Source organism: Musa acuminata, chromosome BXJ1-5 (genome assembly GCF_036884655.1).
Source record: "Musa acuminata AAA Group cultivar baxijiao chromosome BXJ1-5, Cavendish_Baxijiao_AAA, whole genome shotgun sequence".
NCBI lineage: Eukaryota > Viridiplantae > Streptophyta > Magnoliopsida > Zingiberales > Musaceae > Musa > Musa acuminata.
In genome coordinates this window covers 10,676,047-10,698,253 of record NC_088331.1, presented here as the reverse complement: position 1 = coordinate 10,698,253, position 22,207 = coordinate 10,676,047, and the positions used below count along the sequence as shown (strand labels likewise).

The 22,207-nt window shown below is 40.3% G+C and overlaps 3 protein-coding genes and 1 long non-coding RNA gene across 5 annotated transcripts; 3 read left to right on the top strand and 1 right to left on the bottom strand.

Moving 5' to 3' along the window:
• The first annotated feature begins 1,710 nt into the window (after positions 1-1,710).
• Positions 1,711-7,465, top strand: LOC135673761 (auxin response factor 18-like). 2 transcript variants are annotated; one of them, XM_065183029.1, is made up of 5 exons: positions 1,711-2,279; positions 2,618-3,792; positions 4,970-5,886; positions 6,488-6,553; positions 7,116-7,465. In XM_065183029.1, the coding sequence occupies exons 2-5, from the start codon at positions 2,653-2,655 to the stop codon at positions 7,162-7,164; spliced, it is 2,172 nt and encodes a 723-aa protein (XP_065039101.1). In that variant the 5' UTR covers positions 1,711-2,279; positions 2,618-2,652; the 3' UTR covers positions 7,165-7,465. The 2 variants fall into 2 exon arrangements, with proteins under 2 accessions (XP_065039101.1, XP_065039100.1); XM_065183028.1 differs by having other exon boundaries at positions 1,713-2,279; positions 2,613-3,792.
• Positions 7,466-11,459: 3,994 nt separating this feature from the next.
• Positions 11,460-16,118, bottom strand: LOC135673760 (ubiquitin-like protein 5). Its single transcript, XM_065183027.1, has 2 exons — positions 15,795-16,118; positions 11,460-11,744 (listed from the first exon to the last, which is right to left on the bottom strand). Exon 1 carries the CDS (start codon positions 16,115-16,117, stop codon positions 15,803-15,805), a length of 315 nt encoding a protein of 104 aa, XP_065039099.1. The 5' UTR covers position 16,118; the 3' UTR covers positions 11,460-11,744; positions 15,795-15,802.
• Positions 16,119-18,317: 2,199 nt separating this feature from the next.
• On the top strand, positions 18,318-18,885 carry LOC135674982 (uncharacterized). Its single transcript, XR_010513785.1, has 3 exons — positions 18,318-18,476; positions 18,638-18,710; positions 18,819-18,885. It is a non-coding gene; the product is annotated as an uncharacterized LOC135674982 (long non-coding RNA).
• Positions 18,886-19,946: 1,061 nt separating this feature from the next.
• On the top strand, positions 19,947-21,136 carry LOC135674981 (transcription factor MYB4-like). Its single transcript, XM_065185243.1, has 3 exons — positions 19,947-20,131; positions 20,264-20,393; positions 20,487-21,136. The coding sequence occupies exons 1-3, from the start codon at positions 20,002-20,004 to the stop codon at positions 20,992-20,994; spliced, it is 768 nt and encodes a 255-aa protein (XP_065041315.1). The 5' UTR covers positions 19,947-20,001; the 3' UTR covers positions 20,995-21,136.
• The last annotated feature ends 1,071 nt before the right edge of the window (positions 21,137-22,207 follow it).

The window sequence follows — 22,207 nt, the reverse complement described above, 5'->3', positions numbered from 1 at the left end:
TATCGTGAGGAATTATTTGTTTTTAGGATGGTCCCAAAAGTCATAATCAAAAGTATAATCAATCGTATATGATAAATTCCAACCGAGAATAAATATGATCAAATTAGATAGGTTTGGACTCCAACAACTAACTATCCATTATAAAATTGAAGGGGGTACGAATTATCTCATCATGGATTCAGATCACAAGTCTGTCTCTGGTCTCCAACGTGGAGAGAGAAGTTGACAATCCCTAGTGCATTTATTTAGTTAGAACACAATGGATCGTACCCAAACAAATGGATGTTTTTTCCTTCCACATGAAACAAGAGGAGAGGAGATGGTGCAAATGGTGTCACCCTTCATGGAGGGCCCTCCCTCTCCGAGAAGACAAGAACAAGACAGTGGGAGGGGAGACCAGAGCTTGTGGTTGGGGAAGGAGGGAAGCGAGTGTGGGGGCAGTACAGCTGTTGTGAGTGTTGGGAAGAGGAGAGAAGGACAAGAACAAATGGGACCAGCCTCCACAAAATGATTGAGCTCGAGTTCATGTCCATTTATTTGTCAGTGGCTTTTGTAGGTGGGAGGGATTTCCTCTATTGTGTGGTTTAGGTTGTTCTTCCCACCAAAACAAACACTTTGTTAATATTATTCGATAGAGAAAGTAATAGACTTATCGTACTAAAATATAAAAAGGTATTCATAGCTTGTCATGATCCGCAATTCTTGATATGATTTTGATCGATGTTGTTTAAAGATCAAGTTTTCGAAGAATAATAACAAATGTAGATTTTTGCTTGATATCTCGATCCACGTTTTCGAACGATGAGATGTGATCACTCACTAGTTATAAGTATTTTGTTCTTAAATTAAAAAATGAAAAATAAAATGAATTAAGGCTCTATCTCACTTCTTTCTCTTTCATTCCTCGTTCGATATTATTGTTGTTGTTATTATTATTGTATGAATATAATTTAAAGACACAATTAACATGACCAAACTAAACAAGAAAAGAAAAGAAAAAGAAAACAATCAACACCATTGAAACATGTTGTGAAGTCAAGATTTGCACTTGCATAGATAGATAAAACACATTGGCTCTTCCTTAACATTATTACTGTCAAAGCTCGAATGATTGAGACCAAAAAGATGTCATGCCTCCACTACAAGAATCCAATCCTCACAAGCTTTTAGGAACACACACAGCATACAGCACACAGCACACAGCCATCATCGTGTTTCCTTCTGTTTGCCACTTCCCTCACTCGAATCAACCAACATGCAGTGGCATAGTGGTGAATAAGGAGAAAGTGGGAGGGCAATCCGTCGAGGAAAGCGCGGATCTCCGAGTCCTCCGGATCGGCGAGGAATCGGCGGACCGGCCGCCGACCAAAAGATCGGGGCGGTCCAAAGCGCGAAGCAGCGGCGGTACACGCATCGCCGAGTTTGTCCCCATTGCAAGATGCGTGGTGCAACGAAGGCCGCAGCCGATCCCCCCTCCCGTGCTTCTACTGACACTTTCCACAGCGTACGTGACAGCGACACCACTCTTTCTATTTCTTATTTGTTTTGGGTAATGTTTCATATAACCCCTTGAAAGATCTTAAATTGCATAGGTATTGCAATGAAAGCCACGAGTTTCTTACTTACATATGCACCTGCAAAGCGGTTTCGAAGAGGTAAAACGTCATTTCGAACATTGTAGGGATGTATATGGAACATTCTCGTTGCGCTGCTCTTTAAGATCTCAAGCGAGGACGGTAGGGGCGTGGCGAAGCCTCTCTGCTCTTTTGATGACCGGCGAATTCAGGATCGGTGCCCTCTGATTCCCGCTGGCATCGGACGGATCGTAGTCGGGAGAGGACGAAGAAGGAGAAGTCTTTCACCCTTTGTAGTGTTGTCTGCTGAATCTGGAACTACAAGAGAGGATTCTTGCGGTGTTTGGTGATGGATTTGTGTCGCTTTTCCGGGAAATTGGAGTCGTGGGTGAGGAAATGGTGCTTATTTACTCGGAAAGCCGAAAGTCTTTCGGTGTGAGGGAGGGGTTCGATAGTGATGTACTGGGTTTTGGGGGGTTCGGGAGTGTAGTATCGAGGTCTGAGCTCTGGTGTCGTTAGTTTCCTGTTTGTGCCTCGGGTTTCGTGGAGCAAGAAGACAGGGTGCAGTGGAGATGAGTCGGATTTGGGATTTTTTGGTTCTTCTGAAGGGAAAGTAGAGGACAAATGGAGCTAATCTGTTCTCTACTTTTGATTTGATTTTCGTGCTCTTCATTCCCTGATTGCAGCAGTTCTCCACATCCTAAGGTAAGAAACTGTATCGATTTATCAAATTACCGTAGATTCGTAGGAGCTTTAGGTCTTGCTCTTTCTTTTAGGCATCGAAATCCAATCCACCTTCGGAGGCATTTTAAAGTTACTTTCTTGTTTTAGCTTATAAATTTCGAGTCTTTTGTTCTGATTCCTTGTTTTCTATGAGCTAGTTAAGATGGAGAAGTTAATCTGAATATTACTTCGGTTGGCTAAGAGATGAGAAAATATTTGGAATCCTGCTGGATTTCGTGTGGTTCTTTTTACGAGTGTAGTGCTTGATGTAGAATCCGTGCCTGAAACCTGTAGAATTTTCTCTTCTTTTCTCAGCACAGAATTTCTTGGAAACTAGTTGGAATTGCTCTTGCCCATGCTCGCATTCGACAAATCGATGAAAGAACCACCATCGATGAAACAAACTGACAAGTGCCTGGACTCCCAGCTATGGCATGCATGTGCTGGCGGAATGGTTCAGATGCCGGCGGTGAACTCCAAGGTCTACTACTTCCCACAGGGCCACGCAGAGCACGCCCAAGGTGTCGTGGATTTTGGGACCTCCCGTCGAATCCCACCTCTCATCCTTTGCCGAGTAACTGCCTTGAAATTTATGGCCGATCAGGAGACTGATGAGATCTTCGCTAAGATCCACATGGTTCCGCTGAGTTCCAACGAACCTGACCATGGCGAAGATGACAGATTGAGTCTCAGTATAAATGGACTTGATGCACAGGAGAAGCCGGCATCTTTTGCAAAGACTCTGACTCAATCGGATGCCAATAATGGCGGGGGATTCTCTGTTCCTCGTTACTGTGCTGAGACCATCTTCCCACGGTTGGATTACTCGGCCGACCCTCCTGTGCAGACCGTCCATGCAAAGGATGTGCATGGTGAGATTTGGAAGTTCAGGCACATATACAGGGGCACCCCTCGCCGGCACCTGCTGACAACTGGATGGAGTACTTTTGTTAATCAGAAGAAGCTTGTGGCAGGGGATTCAATTGTGTTCTTGAGAACAAAAGATGGGGATCTTTGTGTGGGGATCCGACGGGCTAAAAGAGGTGGGATTGGTGGGGGTCCAGAGATCCCTTCAGGATGGAATCCCCTGAATGGAAACTATGCGTCGAACTATGGAGGCTTCTCTGCTTTCCTAAGGGAGGAAGAGAGTAAATTGATGAGGGGAAATGGAAATGGTGGTAGTTTTAGTTCTGGTGGGGATACGAGGATAGGGGGAAGAGTGAGGGCAGATTCTGTCATTGAGGCGGCTACACTTGCAGCTCATGGAAAACCTTTTGAGGTTATGTACTATCCTAGAGCAAGTACGCTAGAATTCTGTGTGAAGGCTGCATCAGTAAAAGCAGCAATGAGGATCCAATGGTGCCCTGCGATGAGGTTTAAAATGGCTTTTGAAACTGAGGATTCCTCGAGGATTAGTTGGTTCATGGGAACGATATCTTCTGTTCAGATTGCAGATCCCGTACGATGGCCTAATTCACCTTGGAAACTTCTGCAGGTACCATCTTTATGCAGCATGTATGCTTCTTTCTGTGTCAACGAATGAGCTACATACTTTTGTTTTATTGGTGCTAACTCATCTGTTTATTTTCTCATCTTTTATCACAGAATGAGCTATATAGTTTTGTTTCTATGATGTTAATTTTATCAGTTCATTTTCTCATCTTTCATTACAGCTTATCCACAGTTTCTGTGCTTCATCTCTTTCTGGATGAAGTCTTATCCCCTTTCTGATACATCCATGTTATTGTTCTGATCAGTAGTTTCATTGGTGTAGCAGAAGGTAATTTAGTTTTTTATGTGTCATTGTTCTCCTCTCTTTTTTACACGCCCCTACTAATTGTCCTTGTGATTGGTTGGTTCTCCTTTTTTCTTGTTTGTTGTACCATTTTTGCATGGTTAAGTACCATTTTTTATGTTAATGTTGAGATATATGAATCATGTTGCCCTAATTTCACTTTGCCACCAATGGTGGAGGCACTGGCTGGGGTTTCTAATTCTGGAACTTGTCATTGTAGGAATGGCACATGAGGTTCCCTAAACAGGTTCCTTGGCGATTGATTTCTTTCGGATAACACCTCATTGCTCGGCATCTAACCCACTAAACAAAATCTACAAATTTACTTGTAATATTTGTTTTCTATTTGGATCTTTTGTCAAGTATTCATCTATTTCTGAATCATTATGTTGAGGGACTCCGATTTCATCAATCAGACATAAGGCAAGGCTGACTTTTTTAAGTAACTTTTTTTAAAGGAGCCTAGTGGACAGTTGCTTTGCTTCTTTCACATATAGTATCCCAACACAAGCATTAAGCAAATTGGGCTCTTTTTACAGAAAGTAAATTATCATTAAAAAAATAGGGACAGACATAAAGAAATTTGATCCATAATATGTTGATTTAGGAATTAAAGAGAAAATAAAAATGTCCATTGTGGTCTCATGTATATTATACCGATCCTTCTTCCCCCATAGACATGTTTTGCTTTTGACAAACTATATTTTGTTTTCTTTAAATTATGTTTGTGTTTTGTGTACTACTAAAATGTTTGCAGTATTATGCTTTGCATACTAGAAATGGAGTGCTTGCTCAGTGATTTAAGAGTTCTGGTTGTTCTCTTCTTGTTTTCCTTCTGTGTCTAACCTCCTCCTGACCATTTAAACTTGTTTTGCAGGTGACATGGGATGAACCAGATTTATTACAAAATGTAAACTGCGTGAACCCATGGCTGGTTGAACTGGTATCGAACATGCCAGCTATCCATCTACCACCCTTCTCTCCACCAAGGAAAAAGCTCCGCATTCCCCAGCACTTTGACTTTCCCCTTGAAGGCCAACTTCCAACACCAATGTTCCCCGGGAACCCCCTTGGTCACAGCACCAGTCCCTTGTGCTGTTTACCGGACAGTACTCCTGCAGGCATACAGGGAGCCAGGCATGCTCAATTTGGTATACCTTTATCAGATCTCCACCTTGACAAACTGCAGTCGGGTCTGTTCCACGCTGGCTTTCACCGCCTTGGTTACCCCACTTCGCTTTCAAAAATATCAACGGGCCTCATCATTGACAGTCCTGCTATTGATAACAACATATCTTGTTTGTTAACAATTGGCAATACTTCTCAAAGCACAAAAAATCACTGTGATGGTAAACCACAACAATTAGTGCTTTTTGGGAAGCAAATACTGACCGAAGAGCAGATTTCTCTGAGCAATTCTGGGGATATGGTCTCCCCTGGAGCCACCGCAAACAGTTCTTCTGATGGGAATCTAGAGAAGACAACAAATTTGTCAGATGGTTCTGGCTATGTGACCAATAAGAATCTCGTTGTGGATAATTCATCTCGTAATGGACTCCAATGGTGCAGGGACCACCTTGCATCAGAGCTTGGACTGGAGACTGGGCATTGCAAGGTTTTTATGGAGTCAGATGATGTTGGACGTACCCTTGATCTCTCTGTGTTTGCTTCTTATGAAGAACTATATGGAACACTAGCTGACATGTTCCGCATTAAAAGGTCAGAGATGACAAGGCATGTGATTTACAAGGATGCAACAGGTGCAGTTAAACACACTGGAGATGAACCTTTCAGGTTAGGATCACAATCAAAGTAACAAATCAAGTTTTAGAAAATTAGACTGTTAAGAACTTAAGAGTGCATTGATATCTTTAAAGCTTACTACTGATTCACATCTGGATTTCTTGATCGGATCTTTTGCCTAATTTCTTGGGGGAATCCATCTACGCAATTCGAACTTTAGTAACCTGCTTTCTTTGTGATGCTCATTCCAGTCCATCATCCATTTGTTGACTTCAACTTCAAGGTTATCTTTCTCAGTTATTGTGATTTTATATTATAATAGGTTAGGTATGGGCGCTCACAAGCAATTTGATTTCATAAATGGATCTATGAGATTAATCAGCCTGTTTTAGTGCACCAGTTCAAGTTTGTAGAGATATCTGTTTCGTGGACTATCATGGATCTTCTTCTGTGGATTACACTGCAAATATCTTTTTTAGGTTTTCAACCTTACATTGTGGTATTACTCTCCTCAGATGCCACAGTGGCAGCAGCCCACTGCTCTGGGCTGCACATTTAATTTGCTTTAGGCATTTGTTTGTTTAGAAATTTGAGCATGATCTTTTAACCTAAGAGAGCTTTTGTTATGAATCTTATTATTGTATTGTTGCAGTGACTTCATGAAATCAGCACGAAGACTGACGATATTAATAGATTCTGGCAGTGACAACACAGGAAGGTAGGAAAACTCCTGTGAAATGTATATTTAAATGAGTAAGCATTTAGCTCAGTGTTTCTTCATGTTTTCTTTTCGAGTATTTAGAGGAACCAGTAGTGAGTCTTATCTATTGTGTTCCAGAGTGAGCTATTGAAACTAGCATACCTATGTCGGATTGATTTAGCAGCAAGACTGTTCATTTTTTTTTCTACCTGGAAATTTGTTTTAACGTGCATCTGTCATTGAATGCACAGCCCTTTTTGTATATTGTTCTTGAGCTTACATGAAAGTGCAAGCTTTTAGATATACCTTTTGTGTGCGATAGATTACATGAAAGTCGTAAACTTTCAATGGATCAACGAAGACATGAATGTTAGCAAATGAGTTGGTATTGAATTTGTTGAAGAATTGTCTGTTTCATTCAGACTACTCGTCTCTGTCTTGGTTGTGCATAGAGACGAAGTTTACCACGATGACGAACTAAGTTAGAACTCAAATAAGTAAACGTGGCTTAATGGATTTGATATTTGCTCGAGATGCGCTTATTTGATTCATTAATATTACCCTTTTCTTGGGTTTTCAGATCGACATTACCTGGGTCGCTTGATGCAAACTTGCCATGCTGCAGTTGATTCATAAACTCTCTGGAGACTGCATGATGTAGGTCCTGTCGCAGCCGAGTTTTCTTTGTTTAGTTGTCTCAAATGGAGGAAGAAGCAAATTGTACAAAATGTGCTTCGAACACTCCATGTTGATTTCGAGGTTTCTCTATGCATTTGTGATGCTGTGCGTTGTGTTGAGAAAGTTGGGCATGAGCTGCAAATTAGGGGATGAAACCGATGCAAATTGAGACATTTTATGCTTCTATCTGTAAACATGCTAAAAATGTTGAGACATTTTGGTTTCAAAGTAGTTCTTATGATGAGACCTCAATCTTTGTAGCTTTGAGTGATTCAAATCTAACTTATTGGAGCCATTCTCTGAGGAGACATCCTCAATATGTGTTTGTACGGTTTGAGAATAGACTACAATCCATCACATCATGTTATGCAGCGTTGCGAATTATGTATCCCTTCGGAGTTGGTGATTGCTGTGCTCATATGAAGGGGTGTGGGAGAAAGATGTGAGTATTTAGAGGGATGCATGCAAAAAACCCCAAGTTTTTAGAGGGGTAAATGTGTTATTTTGGAACTTCGAAAGGATAGAGACGTAAAAGCGCCTTGTAATTTATCGGGTGCGGGCGACGGAGGCCGTGTTTTTGTATGATGGGGTTGGAGCAGATCCGGTCGGACGGGTCCGATATCTTCTCCCTGGCTTAGCTTGAAGGCTTCATAGAATCCTGTGCTAACGAAGAGATGCCATCTTGCTTTCAGTGCCGTAAGCAGCGATTAAACCGAGGTGGACCTTTGACCACCACCACCACCTCCTCCCCCTCTCGCTTGACACGGAAGAAAGCTGGCTTTTTTGAGATCCAAGGCTGAGAGGCGACTCCCCGACGCCTGCTCCCAAGGCGGCGTGACATCACCCGTGTCGCCTTGGGGCTTCGTTCCCGGGCGGCCGGTCCGGCTTCTGACCCGTTCCGGTCCGTGGAATCTGCCACCTCTCTCGCCTTCTTGGCTCCTGTTTCGTCTCCTTGGGAAGTGGCCGTTCTGGTTTGGAGCTCGACGGTGACGCAGCACTAGTCAAAGGGTGTGGTTGTGATCTCTTTGCTGGTTCCTCTCGCGGATCCACACGACTACGCCATCTCAAATATTTCCCGAGCATATATCTCAAGAGAAAAAGAATCATATACCCGCATCACCTTGTTCAAGAAAGTGGACTAATCATGAACGAAAAGGAAAGAACATGTGGCCTTAATATTTCCTCTGGTTTCTACGAGGGATTTGCGACCACTAATTTCCTTGTGATCTGTGGAACCAGGAAGGGGCAGAGCGTGTTGGAGGAAGAAAAGGAGACATAAAGCAATACCAATGAACCGAGACTGTTTAGTGTTTACATGCAATTACTCCTTTTTCTTTCTTTTTTTGCCATTGGATGACCTCCTCCTCCTCCTCCTTCTTCTTCTTCTTCTTCTTCCTCCTGATATATAAATATTACAGGAGCCGGTGGTCAAGTGACGGTCGTGCAGTGCTTCGTACCGTATTGAGATGTATTTGGAGTAAGGAGTGTGGCAGGATCTATATGTATTGTATTCAATCTGGTTTGTGGTTTGGTGCTGGTCGCCAGAGGTCAGAGTGAAGGAGGAGAAAGACAACAACCGACAGTGGGAATCAGAAGGCTGTCGCCGCTGGAGTAGGATAAGGTTGGTCGGAGGACGAGGATATTCGCTGTTGGGGTGTGCGGACCGGGTTCAAACGCCGTGTCAAAAGGCAGCGATTCGCTGTTCGATTGTCCGGATCGGACCCGCAAGCCTTCAATGTCGTATTGAGTTGGGTCCCACTGGACATAGCCGATCTTCTTAATATTATTTTTTATTGATAAAAATATGAAAATAAAATAATAAATATTTCTCCTAGTAAAATAAAATTATCTCTCCTAGTAACATCTTCTTAATATTAATTTTTTATAATTATTAAAATAAAATATTGAAGTTTATTTACCTAATGTTTATTAATTTTATTGATAAAAATATGAAAATAAAAAATAAAAAATAATTTTAATGTTCTAGTTGATGATGATAAATGACGTTGATGGTGGCATACGATGATGCCACTGGAAGCTGCGGGTGGCTATTGTAGATGAGAGAACATTGATGAGAGATGAGGGTCACTCAACAACTACGTCGACATCGATGCAATAGCCAAACGACGAAAGGTCAGTCGATGCAGATGTCGAGCGATCTTTTCATTACTCGACAACTGCGTCGGCATCGACGCTGATGCATAGCGATCCTCATTTCTTGACAATAATCACTCGCAGCCCTAATGACGTCGTCATTCGCCATCACTAATGCTATCTGCCACCGCTAACTAAAACATTGAAATTATTTTTTTCTTATTATTTTTGTGTTTCTGTCGATAAAATCGATGGCATTAGGGTAAATGGACATAAATGTTTCCCTTTTATAACTATAAGAATTTTATTTTTTTAATCTAAGGTCCAGAATACTAAGGAGGTCTACTATATGGTGTAATATGTAATTAGCTCTCAATGAGACAACTGATTATAAATTACCCCCTATTAGTAGACCTATTTAGTATTTTGATTATAGATTACTCTTAGACTCAAAAAATTTATATTGGAATCCCGTAGTTATGAATGTGAAACAACTAACTCCATTTCTCCTAATGCCATCGGTTTTATCGACAGAAGTATGAAAACGATGGGCAAAAATATAATTTTAATATCCTAGTTATGTTTTTGGTAGTGGTGGATGGTGGTGCCGCTAGAGGCCGTGGGTGGTTGTTGTGGATGAGGAGGGAAACGACGATGAGAATTGAGGCAAAGGGAGAAGAGGAGAGGACGACGTAGATGCCGACAATCTGCATTTGCGTCTATAACTTGGGCTTCGTGCTCGATGACTTGAGGATCTGCGACGTGACAACAGCGATTAGCCTTACAGGCACTCTAGAGTATGCCTTTTGTCGCTGGAGCACCGCCTAACTGCCCCTTTTCGTTGTCACATCCTATTCTTAGAGCTTGATGGCGAACCACAATGTGGTTGCGAGGGCCACTCGTAGTGGCAAAGTTGTGGTTGTTTCCTAGTGTGGGCCAACGACACGAGCCGCTACTTCCACGCACCATTGTCTGCTCCGCAACCTCATCCTTTGACTCCAGCCTTGTAGGACGATCTCCACCCTCTCCCCAACCACCTCTCGTTGTCACTTCATGGTTGTTCGTTGAGGATCTATAGGTTTCTTTATTCGAGGCACCTTCGGAGATGGAGAGGCAAGAGCTAGAGGGTGAGGAAGCCACTAAGTGCAAAGGAGTGGTAGCATGATCCGGATCGCAAGAAGCACAAAGGGGGTAGACCTACACCGGAGACACAACAGCCAGCATCGAAGGAGTGGCAAACAGAAAAAGTGACTTGGCGAATGTAGCAAGTCACGAGGAAGTTTGCGTCGTGGACGGACGCATCATAAGCCCAACAAAGGAAGGTCGTGTTTGGCTTGGAGTAGATCGTTGCCCTTTTGCTGCATCAACATCGCTTGGCAACTACGTCGACACTTCTCTACATCAGCATCGACGTAGTTGCCACGACCCTCAACGACACCGTCGTCCATCAACATCAAAAACGTAACTCGAACGTTAAAATTATCTTTCTACCCATTGTTTTTATACTGTAAAACCGACGATGTTATGATAAATTAGATAAATTAGATATTTCACTTACGTAACTATAAAAATTTAAATATAAAATTTTTAAATTTAGAGATCCGACTATGAGAGAGAGTATATAGTTAACCTCGATGACACGTACGCTCGTGATCAAGTTAAAGTTCCGCTTATACATTCTTCCAAAACTAAAAACTAAGATAAACGTCAGGGTAGGTTAACTGTGGTTGGAACTATAATTCACATCAATTTCGCTCAAAAACTCAGTATCGTGCAAAAAGTGTAATAAAATTTATGTATTTATATATTTTGCATACCTTGTTCACATCATCAATATTTGTCCTATGACCGAAAAAGATAAAACATGTAATTGAAAATTTACGTGCTTTATAAATACTCATGCTTCATATATATATATATATATATATATATATATATATATATACCTTTTCACATCAAACAAATGCAAGATGATGGAATTTTCATTTATTGCATGGTCTTTACATTCTCTAGGTCCGTAATCAGAAAGAAAGAAAGAAAAACTAGGAATCATTCCCCTAATTTCCAAATCTTGTGCAAGCAAGTTTGTTCCAACTTGAAAAGTTCAAGACAAACCAGAAATCCGAACCATAATCTGCAAAATCAAGAAACAGAGTCCATAAACACCATCTTGCTTGATAGCCTACGCAAACATTTAGACAGTATAAACCCACGGAAACATTGGACTAGAGGTCAAGAAACCACCCACATGATACTCATATGTCCAAGAGACATTCTTGTTCAGACAGATTTTTCATTTTTTGTTTTTCACACCAAGTAGACAGTGTGAACTGTTGTCAATTATTGCACCTATCATAGACATGAAATTATTGATATTCCATTGAGTTGTACTACATCATTTAGCCCACCAGTGTCTGGTCTGGATCAACCAACCCACCTGCATCGAGAACACACCTGTCAGCCCATGGTATTGAAGTCTCTGATAATATGCATAAGGAAAGATTAAGCTGAATAACCAAATAATAAAATGCAAAGTAGTCAAATAATCAACGGTGGAACTACAAGTTGAATAGCTAACTATATATTTAGAGTAAAACTAAGCATGCCACTATTCAAAGAATTGGCACCGCATAATAGGCATCTTTCTTATGCTAACCGTCCGACTACTTCCTGTTAAGAAAAGTTTCTTGCACAATGCACCATTTTATGAGACACAATAAAGTACCAAACCTACACCATCTTTTCAACTGTAAATTTAATTTGGTGGTGCTCTACTATTGCAGTGGAACCAGATATCTTGGTTTTTGTTATCTAAAACAAAAGGAGCAGAAGGACATCCTCCCAGGGCCAACCAATATTTACTTGTCTTGATTGACTCACATGACCATTTCCCTCTCTCACCCTTTCTCGCTAGATCTCACAGGTCATAACTAAATCAGTAAGGAGCTGGCTGGGAAAATATTCTTCCCGAATGCAAGCATCACAATAAAACAGCCTTCCAATCAGCCATTCCTTATTTTGCCCGTACGGATCGCTGGGGCAGTTGACACAAAGTGAAACAAGGATAACCAGGAAGTTCTTCTAGATCAACTAGCTTACTTGTCTTCAGAAATTAAAAATATCTAAACAATTGTTATTCAATTTCTGAAACTTTCAATTGTTCCACTGATGTGATTTTCAGATTTTTTTCTGCAGTCCGTTTGTCTGAGACTGAAAGGGCTCTATCAAAATTATGTCACAACACACCATCAGAATCAATTTCAGATGACTCTCGAATTTCAATAATCATTTAAGAAGATACAAATCAAATCCATATCAGCTCCTTGCCAACACAACATTTTGCCAGGTATTTACACCAATACCAGCTCCATCCTTACCCCTTTTTTGCATAATGAGGTCAGCAGGCAACTCAACAATAACCTAGCAGCACAAAAAATAAAAAAAAGGGACCAACACACAGCATTTATCCTTTAGAAGTGAAACAGTTGGTACGCATATATCATAGTGAACTAAAAAACAAATACACAAATATTGAAACTTTTAATACTCAGATTTTATCTCAATGCTTCTCATACTCCAAGCCACATCAATCCTGCATTGCACAGCAAGGATCATACAGATTGCTAAAGTATCTTCTGCCCATGTCTGGGTTCCAGTCTGGACAACTAAGATGGCGTTCCTACAGCCAAACAATTCGAGATCCTATACATCCTAGAAGTCCAAAACACATCCCCTCCATAAGAAGAATGAATCTCTATGGTTAAGACACACAAGTTGCCTGCAAGTTGAGCTCATGACTAAAACAATTCTTCTCCCTCATTTTTACAACTCTAATTCTTTTTTTCTTTTCCTCAAGTGTCGAGAAAATTAGTGACATCATATATTTGTATTTGATCCTCTCTGTTTCACCATGAACAGAATGATCAGAGAAATTTGTATCAAATGAAGCCTTGATATGCCCACATACATTTTACTTGGAAACTATCAGTGTCTTCCACATATTTTACTACAAACAAAAATTTCTGATGAATATTTCAATTGAGAACACAATCACTTTCCTTCTACACTTTTAACTCTCAATGGATATGATCATGAAAAATATCATCCAAGAATTCATCTCCATTTACATGGTGACATACAATACATATCTTTAAATAAGAAACTAAACATACCTTTGCTTGGTTGACAAGTATAATATAAATAAGAAGATGAATGCTAGGAACGTAAAATAAATCTTTATAAAAAGTAACATAAAAAAATTGCAAAATAAAACTATCTGATAGAGATGGTTTACAAAAATGAAACATTATAATTTGTAAAAATAATAAATTGTATATATTTAACAAAAAAAATATATTATGATTCTAAAATTCTAGAAGAATATATTTGAATTCTATTGTTATAATTTCTTAATTCTTTTTTTATTAATTTATAAAATGATTTCTTAATCTACTTTATGCTGAAACCAATCCTCCAATCTGTATGCAGATTTCAAGTCTTGAAACAATGTGTAGCATGCAAGTTATCATCCTATTACGGGAAAGACAAATTTGCTAGATGTCTAGCAGGAACAAAAGAGAGGTTCTGGTCAGTATGAGCAGTAGAGGGAAACCCTATGATGGGTGGGCTTCAAGAGCACTGGACGCCTGATTCTCTTGATACCAAGATAGAGCAACCAAATTTAAATTCACTTAAAACCAATAGAGAAATTAAATTCGATTGAGATCAAATCTATCTAGATCATGGTAGGAACAAATATGGATTCATCAGATATTGGGTGCAAAAATTCAACTTATACAACCGAAAAATGCCAGCCATATGAAATACCTTAATATAATTGATAATATCTTATTTATGGTACTTCGCATATAGAATTAACGACTACAACATAACATGAGTGTAAATAATCAAATTCATGTTGTTTTAATAGCATTTGACTCGCATAATATGCTCAAAGTAAACTAAGCCAATCTAATCTACACCTCAGGCTTTGAAGTAAGATCATGACTAACCTAACTTGGACCATCAAACCAAGAAATCAGATCTCAAAATTGTCAAAAACGACCTGAGTTTATTGTGCTTAGAGTGCAAATCCAACTCAAATATGGACTTGAGATCTGAGAAAATTAATCACCTGAAAAGCTAGTGCCATTTTTTACTATAGAGGAAAGATTATGCTATCAAGCAACTAGACCTGGACCACCGCCAAAGAGTTCGACCTGTGTTGGCCGTTGATAAGGGCCACTTGACATTTTAGTGGCTTCTTATGGATGGGTCAGTCAGCATGGGACCCTGAAACTCCTTTTGAGGCCTCAAGATGCATAATTACAGCCATACTTTGACTTGCTCTTAGTTTGAACAGTTCTATGGAAGAAATCTCTAGTCAGAAGAAGAATACTAGAGTCTAGGAGAAGGATAAAATAAATAACAGCAATAAATGGAAGTAACTAACCTATGTCTGAAACATCAGGACTTCCAGATTGGCAGGACTAACGTCCAATCAAGCCAAAGAAGGACAACAGCCAAGAAGACTACTTAGTTCAATTTCTACAAGAATTAGGAAGTTGAATTGTGGTCAACTAGCCATTGCCAGGGCTGCCACGTCATGACCAAGCGGGACAATATTTGGCAGTACCCTAAAGTTGACATCCTAACCTAGGAAAGGCAAAACAGGGGCTAGTAGCTTATGCTTTGGCCAGATAATGTGGTTGCTATTCTGGAAGGTAACTACTAACCAGAGGGCATTTATACCATATACATAAGCCTAACCAGATGGTTTCTTCTGCTGCAATGAAGTAGAAAGTTGAGTTCAATTCTCTAGTTGATGACGAAGGGAGGACCTCAACCAGATGGGACACAATCCTATTAAATTTCAATTCCTTCCACTCAGTGATTGACATTGAGAAAACCATGAACGGTGAGCTATATAGCAAAAACGTCTTAAACAAAAAACACGGAACTAAAAGATCAGAAAACAACCAAACTATGAACTATCACAGAGCTGCCGACTTGTAGAACGACATTACTTATTCAACATGGATGGACTTTCTCTTCATTCTTTCCGCACCCATCAGTATCTGATGAAAAATCTCTTTAGAACAAACAGGATATCTGGCTAGTGAATAACAAGCTACAACAATTTGAAACTCTAGGAGAGACACTCTGAAGCACATACACATAAGACAAACGAACAAAATTTAGGTACACTAGTGACCCAGACTCGCATAATTTTTGTCGATGCAAAAAGACCAAATCATGTGATGGATTTAAAATTTCGAAAGTCTAGCCTATTACGCACTACGAAATTTTAGTCCAAGGAAACCCTAACTTCGTCATCATCGAGTCATCGGACACAAATTTATCCAAAATCACCTTGATGTACTTCAATTCAGATCAAACAATCAACAACCTGATACGTAAACGGAGCGGAAACGAATCCCCAACCCTAAAATTACAACAGCAAGATGGAACCGAAGAAAGGGGGAACCTTCAGGTTTAGTTGTAGTATAGTTCGAGGCCCATGCCGTCGTGGATCTCGTAGTCCTTGAGGGTGATGTGATCCTTGTAGACATTGTACCACTTCTGGATGCGGATCTTGTCGGCGCGGGTGCCGGTCTGCGCCGCCACCAGCTTTTTGAGGTCGCCGATGGTGTCGTCATCGTTGCACTTCACCCTCACCTTCTTCCCCAGCCGATCATTCAGCACCACCTCGATCATCTTCGCCTTTTCCCTTCCTTGCTCGGCGTCTCCGTCCCTCTTGTGCTCTTCGCCGCCTCTTTTCGTCGATCCCCCAACGATACAAATGAACATATAATGTGCGGACGCCAATTATTTTGGGGCGATTGTTATCTTTATTATAGACGGTCGAGATTTTTCGGGCGGAAAGTTGGATTCCGTGGCGGTGGACGAGACCGCGGAAGACGTGTCAATGGGTTAAGTCGCACGCGCGTGAAACTTTTGGTTTATCGGATTCGGATGGAAACCCGATATGATTGTAAAAATTAAAATTAAATTATATTTCCATATTAAAAAATATTCTACTGTTTAGTATTTATGTATAATGTACATATTTCTTCTTTAACAAAACTGTAGATTATATTCACGTCAATTGTTTACATATTTATTTCCATGCCTGAAAACTCTTTTTTTTTAATACCTGAAAACTAAGTTTGTGCATTATTGTATTTAATCTTTGTTAACTTTTATATATTAACTATTGTTAGTGTTAATTTTCGGAGTCAAGCCTAACTTTGGTATGTTGTTTGAATCTTGTTGTGTTGGAAAGTCGTTTCACTTTCAAATTTTTAAGGATTTTTTTATAAAATTTGTCTATCAATTCCTTATCTACTTAGTTATCATCTGCAAATAGGTTCACATTATTTTTATTTTCAATTGGTATTATGTTAAGAAATAAAATGGATAATCTATTGTTGATAGAATTGATCGTTATTGATGAAGATTTGATAATTATTATCTTTTACTAAGTTTTTTTTAATATTACTTAAACATGTATTGAGCTCCTCTACTAGATAAATAATATAATTAGAGTACTCGATTTCATATATTCTCTTAAAGATTGAGAAGATAAATATTACTTAGCTTTACTTGTTGAGAGTTATACTTCATGCATTAAGTTAATTAAAGCTAATTACTAGCCTTCACCTACTTTTTGCTCATACTTTTGAGATATTTAAAGTGTTTGCACTCCTTGCGTTGAGTCAACTACTATAATTCATCTCTTTATTGCTATCAAATTTTTAGAATATAAAAAGTTTTACTTGAAAAGAGAAAATTTCACCTCGACTTGGAGCAATTTTTTGAAAGTTTTAATTGTCTTTGGGATTATACTATCTTCTTTATCATTTTCGTTGCCTACCCCTCTAAGTATAAAATGTATAATGTTATATATTACCTACTCTATTTTTTAGTCAGGTACTCTTATATTGAACTGAAGTCCTCCACTTTCGGTTATCTGAATGAGAAGCTCATCAACACTGGTCTTACAAAGTTCCTTAGCCTTTATCCTTCGGTCTTGTCTCAGTACTTGGAGTTTATCTCTGTATTTTTCATATCTTAAGCCCTCTTTCATGACTATACGCTCTCCCTCCATAAGAGTAAGAAATCGATGAATCCACTAAAGTTTCATGTCTAGGGTACCATAATGCTGTTATGCCCATGACCATATTATCCGTCATCTTGTATCTACATTGTTTTTTTTGTAATCAATAGATCCACTTCTATGACATTGTAGCATTCCACCAAGCCCACAACGTTTGGTTTTGGGTAATTAAGTCTCTTTAAACTCATTAGCTCTTCCTCGTTCTTTACGATCACATGATTTAATACATCTATGTCCTTCGAGCAATTCTCCTTAATCAATAGAAAGACATACTGCAACTTTTATATATTGTCTCTACTATTATTTTGTTGGGTTCATGTCGATTCTATTCTCCTTTGCATTCTTGATAATAACGTTTGCTCACTCGATCTTATCATTCTTATCAAACTCCTTCAAACGAATTATAAGTTTTGAAATAATCTAACTCTTTAATAATTCTGATTATATCTCTGTATAATCTCATCAGTGATATAGTAATTACTAAAGCTTTCATATAATATAAAATTTGATGTAGAGACGAAAGAACGTATATCATGATATTTACTCCTTAAATTCATCATCTTTTTTGGACTTTTTTTTTTTTTTGTCGTTGTGTGTCTTACTAAAATCTTCCTCACCCGTATTAAAATTAGATATGTTTAACCACAAGAAAATTAGATGTCATCGTTTTAACGCCGTGCATCACACGGATTTCCTTCCTGTACTCAGCTGCATGTAGAACAGTTCCAAGCTCCAATCATTTGAAATGGTCAAACAGATATGTGCATCGCTGCTGTTCGGCGCCATAGTTGACTCCATTGCCGGCTTCTTTCCGTCTTCCAGCCTCCCTTCTCTGACCTCTGACGGTTGACTTCTTGCAGGAAATGAACTACATCAGATTCTCTTCATATATGCATATACAGATAGATATTCCCAATCTCTTGTCGAGCGTCGCCTGGTCTGCTCTCAAGCATCGAAGGAAGAAGATGAACTGGATCAGCCGAAAGATGCATCTCTACAACGTAACCATGGGCCTCTACATGCTCGACTGGTGGGAGCGCTGCCTCTTCAGTATCCTTTACTCTCTACTCGTATCTCTCCATAGTCCATCGCTCCTCTCCATGTCACCGCTGAAGGCACCACTTTGCTTTTGTTCCTTTGCTCAGTTCACCAATTAAGTGTAGTATGATATGCATGCTTCCGAGCTTAGTGTGGATCTTTAACTTTAGCAGATGTATTGTTGCTTACTTTGCTTTGGTTTATCTGCTACAATGGATCTCGATTTGCCACGGAGTTTTACGAAGGGTAAGTCTTATGTCCACAGTCTATTTCTTGTTCTTTTAGCAAAATATATAGTAGCTCAAATTTTATGGACTTAAATATTATTCTATTCGTGTTTCTTTTATCTTTCAGTGGCCATCTGAAGTATAAACTTTTGGTCGACGGAAGGCTTCCAAATGGATGGAGCATACCATCCTAATCATACTCAACAACAACACAAGAATGTGAGAGTTCACACAAAACCTGTGGAAGGCATGCATTTATTTCTTCTTGGTTTCTGAGAAAAGAACAACAGGAGACTATTCCTTTGATAGTAGTATGTAAGCAAATTATATTTGTATTTGTGCTTGTAACTTGTCCTATAGAGAATGTAACTTAATGCATTCGTTGAATGATTCATTTTCTATGTCTTGTTTGTTTGTGTGATTCATTCATAGTTTGATTAAGAGCTTAAAATATGTTGTAGCAGTCAGTAATTAGCCAATGAAATAATGCCAAATTGCCCACAACGGACAAAGCTGCCGTCCTGCAATGAAATGATGTCAAGTCGCTCTTTCCGCCATTACGTGACGCCGTTGTTTTATGCGGAAGGCAATGAGCCAATCGAACTCTCGTGTTTGACTGCCGTGGCCGTTCAACAACTCGTTAGTGGACTCGAATTGATCGTTGACCGCAATCGATTAATTATAACGTATTCTTAATTCAATAGTGTCCGCATGGCTTCACTCACGTACGTGAAAACAAAGACCAGCTCAAAGATACCCCGCCATGTGTTGTTGACCAAGTGATCCGTGGGGTCTACTTGCACGCCCATGCTCATGACGTTGGCCATTTCCTATGCATATATGTATGTCGTTGATGTATCTTTAAGAATATGATAGTGCATATCTCATGTTCCTTGACGGTCAAACTTTGAAGCCACGAGCTGCCAAGAGTTGACGATGATGAGATACCTCCATCACAACAACGAGCAGCAATAATTCATGTTTGCTGATTCAAAGCTCAGTTGCCTTCCGTAATAGGAACTTTGAATAGTAGTCGAGTTCTTTGAGAAGATGCACGAACGTGCCTATTCTGTAAGTCAATTCCTAGAGTCGTACGGCAAACGAGTGTGACGCAGACAATCTTAGGAAATACCCATTTGCTATGTGCCACCGTTTCCAGGAAGGTGAACAAGTGACGTCTCCTTGCACTGATTTCTCTCACGTTGGAGATTTGATGTCGCGTATAAATAACTGAAGCAGGAGTGGGAAGCAGCATAGTCTCCTGCAAAGCCTTCTGAGAGAGGAAGGAAGGAAAGAAGTGTTTTGGCAACATGGTGAGAGCTCCGTGCTGTGGGATTGGTGTGAAGAAGGGGCCATGGAGTCCGGAGGAGGACGAGGCTTTAGTAGGTTACATCCAGAGATGCGGCCACGGGAATTGGCGTGCGCTGCCGAAGCAAGCCGGTGAGTACTTAAGGTTAACTGTCGTGTTGAAGGTCTTCGAGATCTTGTATTAGGGTTTAAGCTGGCCCCTGGAGAATGGAGATGAAGTCACTCCTCTCCATCCCTACTTGTCCTGAATCTATTTCTACTCAGGGCTTTCGAGGTGTGGGAAGAGTTGCAGGCTCCGGTGGATGAACTACCTGCGGCCTGACATCAAACGAGGAAACTTCTCCCTGGAGGAACAGGAGACCATCATCAGATTGCACGAGACCTTTGGGAACAGGTAGAGCTCCTCCGTCTCCACCTGCACTCTCGATGCATATGAGGTTCTTGGCGAGTCTCTCATGCAGTGAGTAATATTTCCTCTTGCCGATAGGTGGTCTTCCATTGCTGCCAGCCTACCTGGCAGAACGGACAACGAGATCAAGAACGTGTGGCACACCCACCTGAAGAAGCTTGTCAGCCCCAACACTTCATCCAGAGAACCCAAGAAGAAGAAGAAAGCAGGTGGTTCCCGGTCAAAGAAAGCGTCGGAGCCCATAACCATGCAGCTCGATACAGACTCAGAGAACGCGATGTTTGTGTCAGTGGTGTCAAAGGCGCAATCAAATAGCGACTTCTCGTCCTGTGGCACTGATTCACCGACGGTGTCGAGAGAGATCAGTGACGATGCAAGGGGAAGCTTCTCCTCGGACGCATTCCCGGAGATCGACGAGAGCTTTTGGTTGGACGCATTCTCAATGGATGACTCTGCCTCATCCGTCGATCTTCCGCCGGTCAGTGAGCTTTCCAACCTGTTGGTATCATCCGACAGTGACGACATGGACTTTTGGCTGCAAGTTTTCGAGGGAGTTGGAGATTTGCAGGAGCTGTCACGAATCTAACAGATAGTCCGAGTACTAAAATTCATCTGACATCAATTCTTTCAAGAACTGAACGGTTTGGTGGTGACCAACTGACAATTCAAGATAGAACGACAAGAACAGCAGCTCGAGAGGATTTCTTTTGGAAGAAAAGATTGATTGGAAGCATTTGGTCGAGCTATTATTGATTGGGCAATATGAGGGACCAAAATAGCAAATGTATCGGATTTCAATTTTATATATTACCGGGATGTTGTGCAATCAGATATATATAAGGAAAAATTATTCCCCATTTCTCTTTTTTTTCTTTGTGTGTATCGAAGAAATCAAAGGATGGAGCCGCTGATAGGAGAAAAGTTTACCCTGGGATCTCCTTTTCTTTTTTTTTCTTTCCCCTGGCCGGATGCTTAGCCAAGGATTTTATACTACTATACGAGGGTCGGTCGTACGCGGGTTTGGCGCGACGGTCGGCTCTCGAGGGGTGAGAGGGTACCTTCGCATGGTTGTTGTCCGGAGGTGTGCGGAGCGGCGCCGTTCGAGACGTGCAGGACAATGCCGTTTCGGGGCGCGCGAGACGGAGCTGTCCCGGAACGCGCGGGACGACGCCGTATGATGCCGTCTTGAGTTTTCCTGGGCAGATCATACTGAACAGTGCCCTGGTACGGGATCTGGTTTGACGTGTGAGGGTATTCTCCTTGTTGACTTAGCATGGCGGTACGTAGCATTGATTGTAACGTGGTAGGACTGTCTAGAATGTCCCTTATCACCCCAATCACCCCCTTAGTTATCTCCGACCTATCTTAAATGGAATCGAGCTAATAGAGATGTTTCTTTTAAGTTCACTAAATCAATCCGACGGAAACCACATTATACCCTTAATAAAAATTACTAAAAATTTAACTCATTTAATTCAAATGTCAAGATAATCATGACATGAAATTAAACCAAAAGGCGCGTTTAGGAGTGTATTTTAAACCCTCCTTCCTATTTATTTTTTATTTTCAAAAAGTAAAGGTTCATCTATCGAAAATTAAAAAAAAAACTGATATTTATTCTTGAGCAGCAAATTAGTGAGCTATGCCATTTTTATTTTTAGGAATGAAAGTAATTATAGTTGCATTTAGTTCACAAGCTAAGGACAAAACATCAATGAGATTCCTCTCAAAAACCAAACAACAATAGAAGGATTGTAAGCAAAAGCAATGCGTTGTGAGTCAGATTCATGAACTGGTCA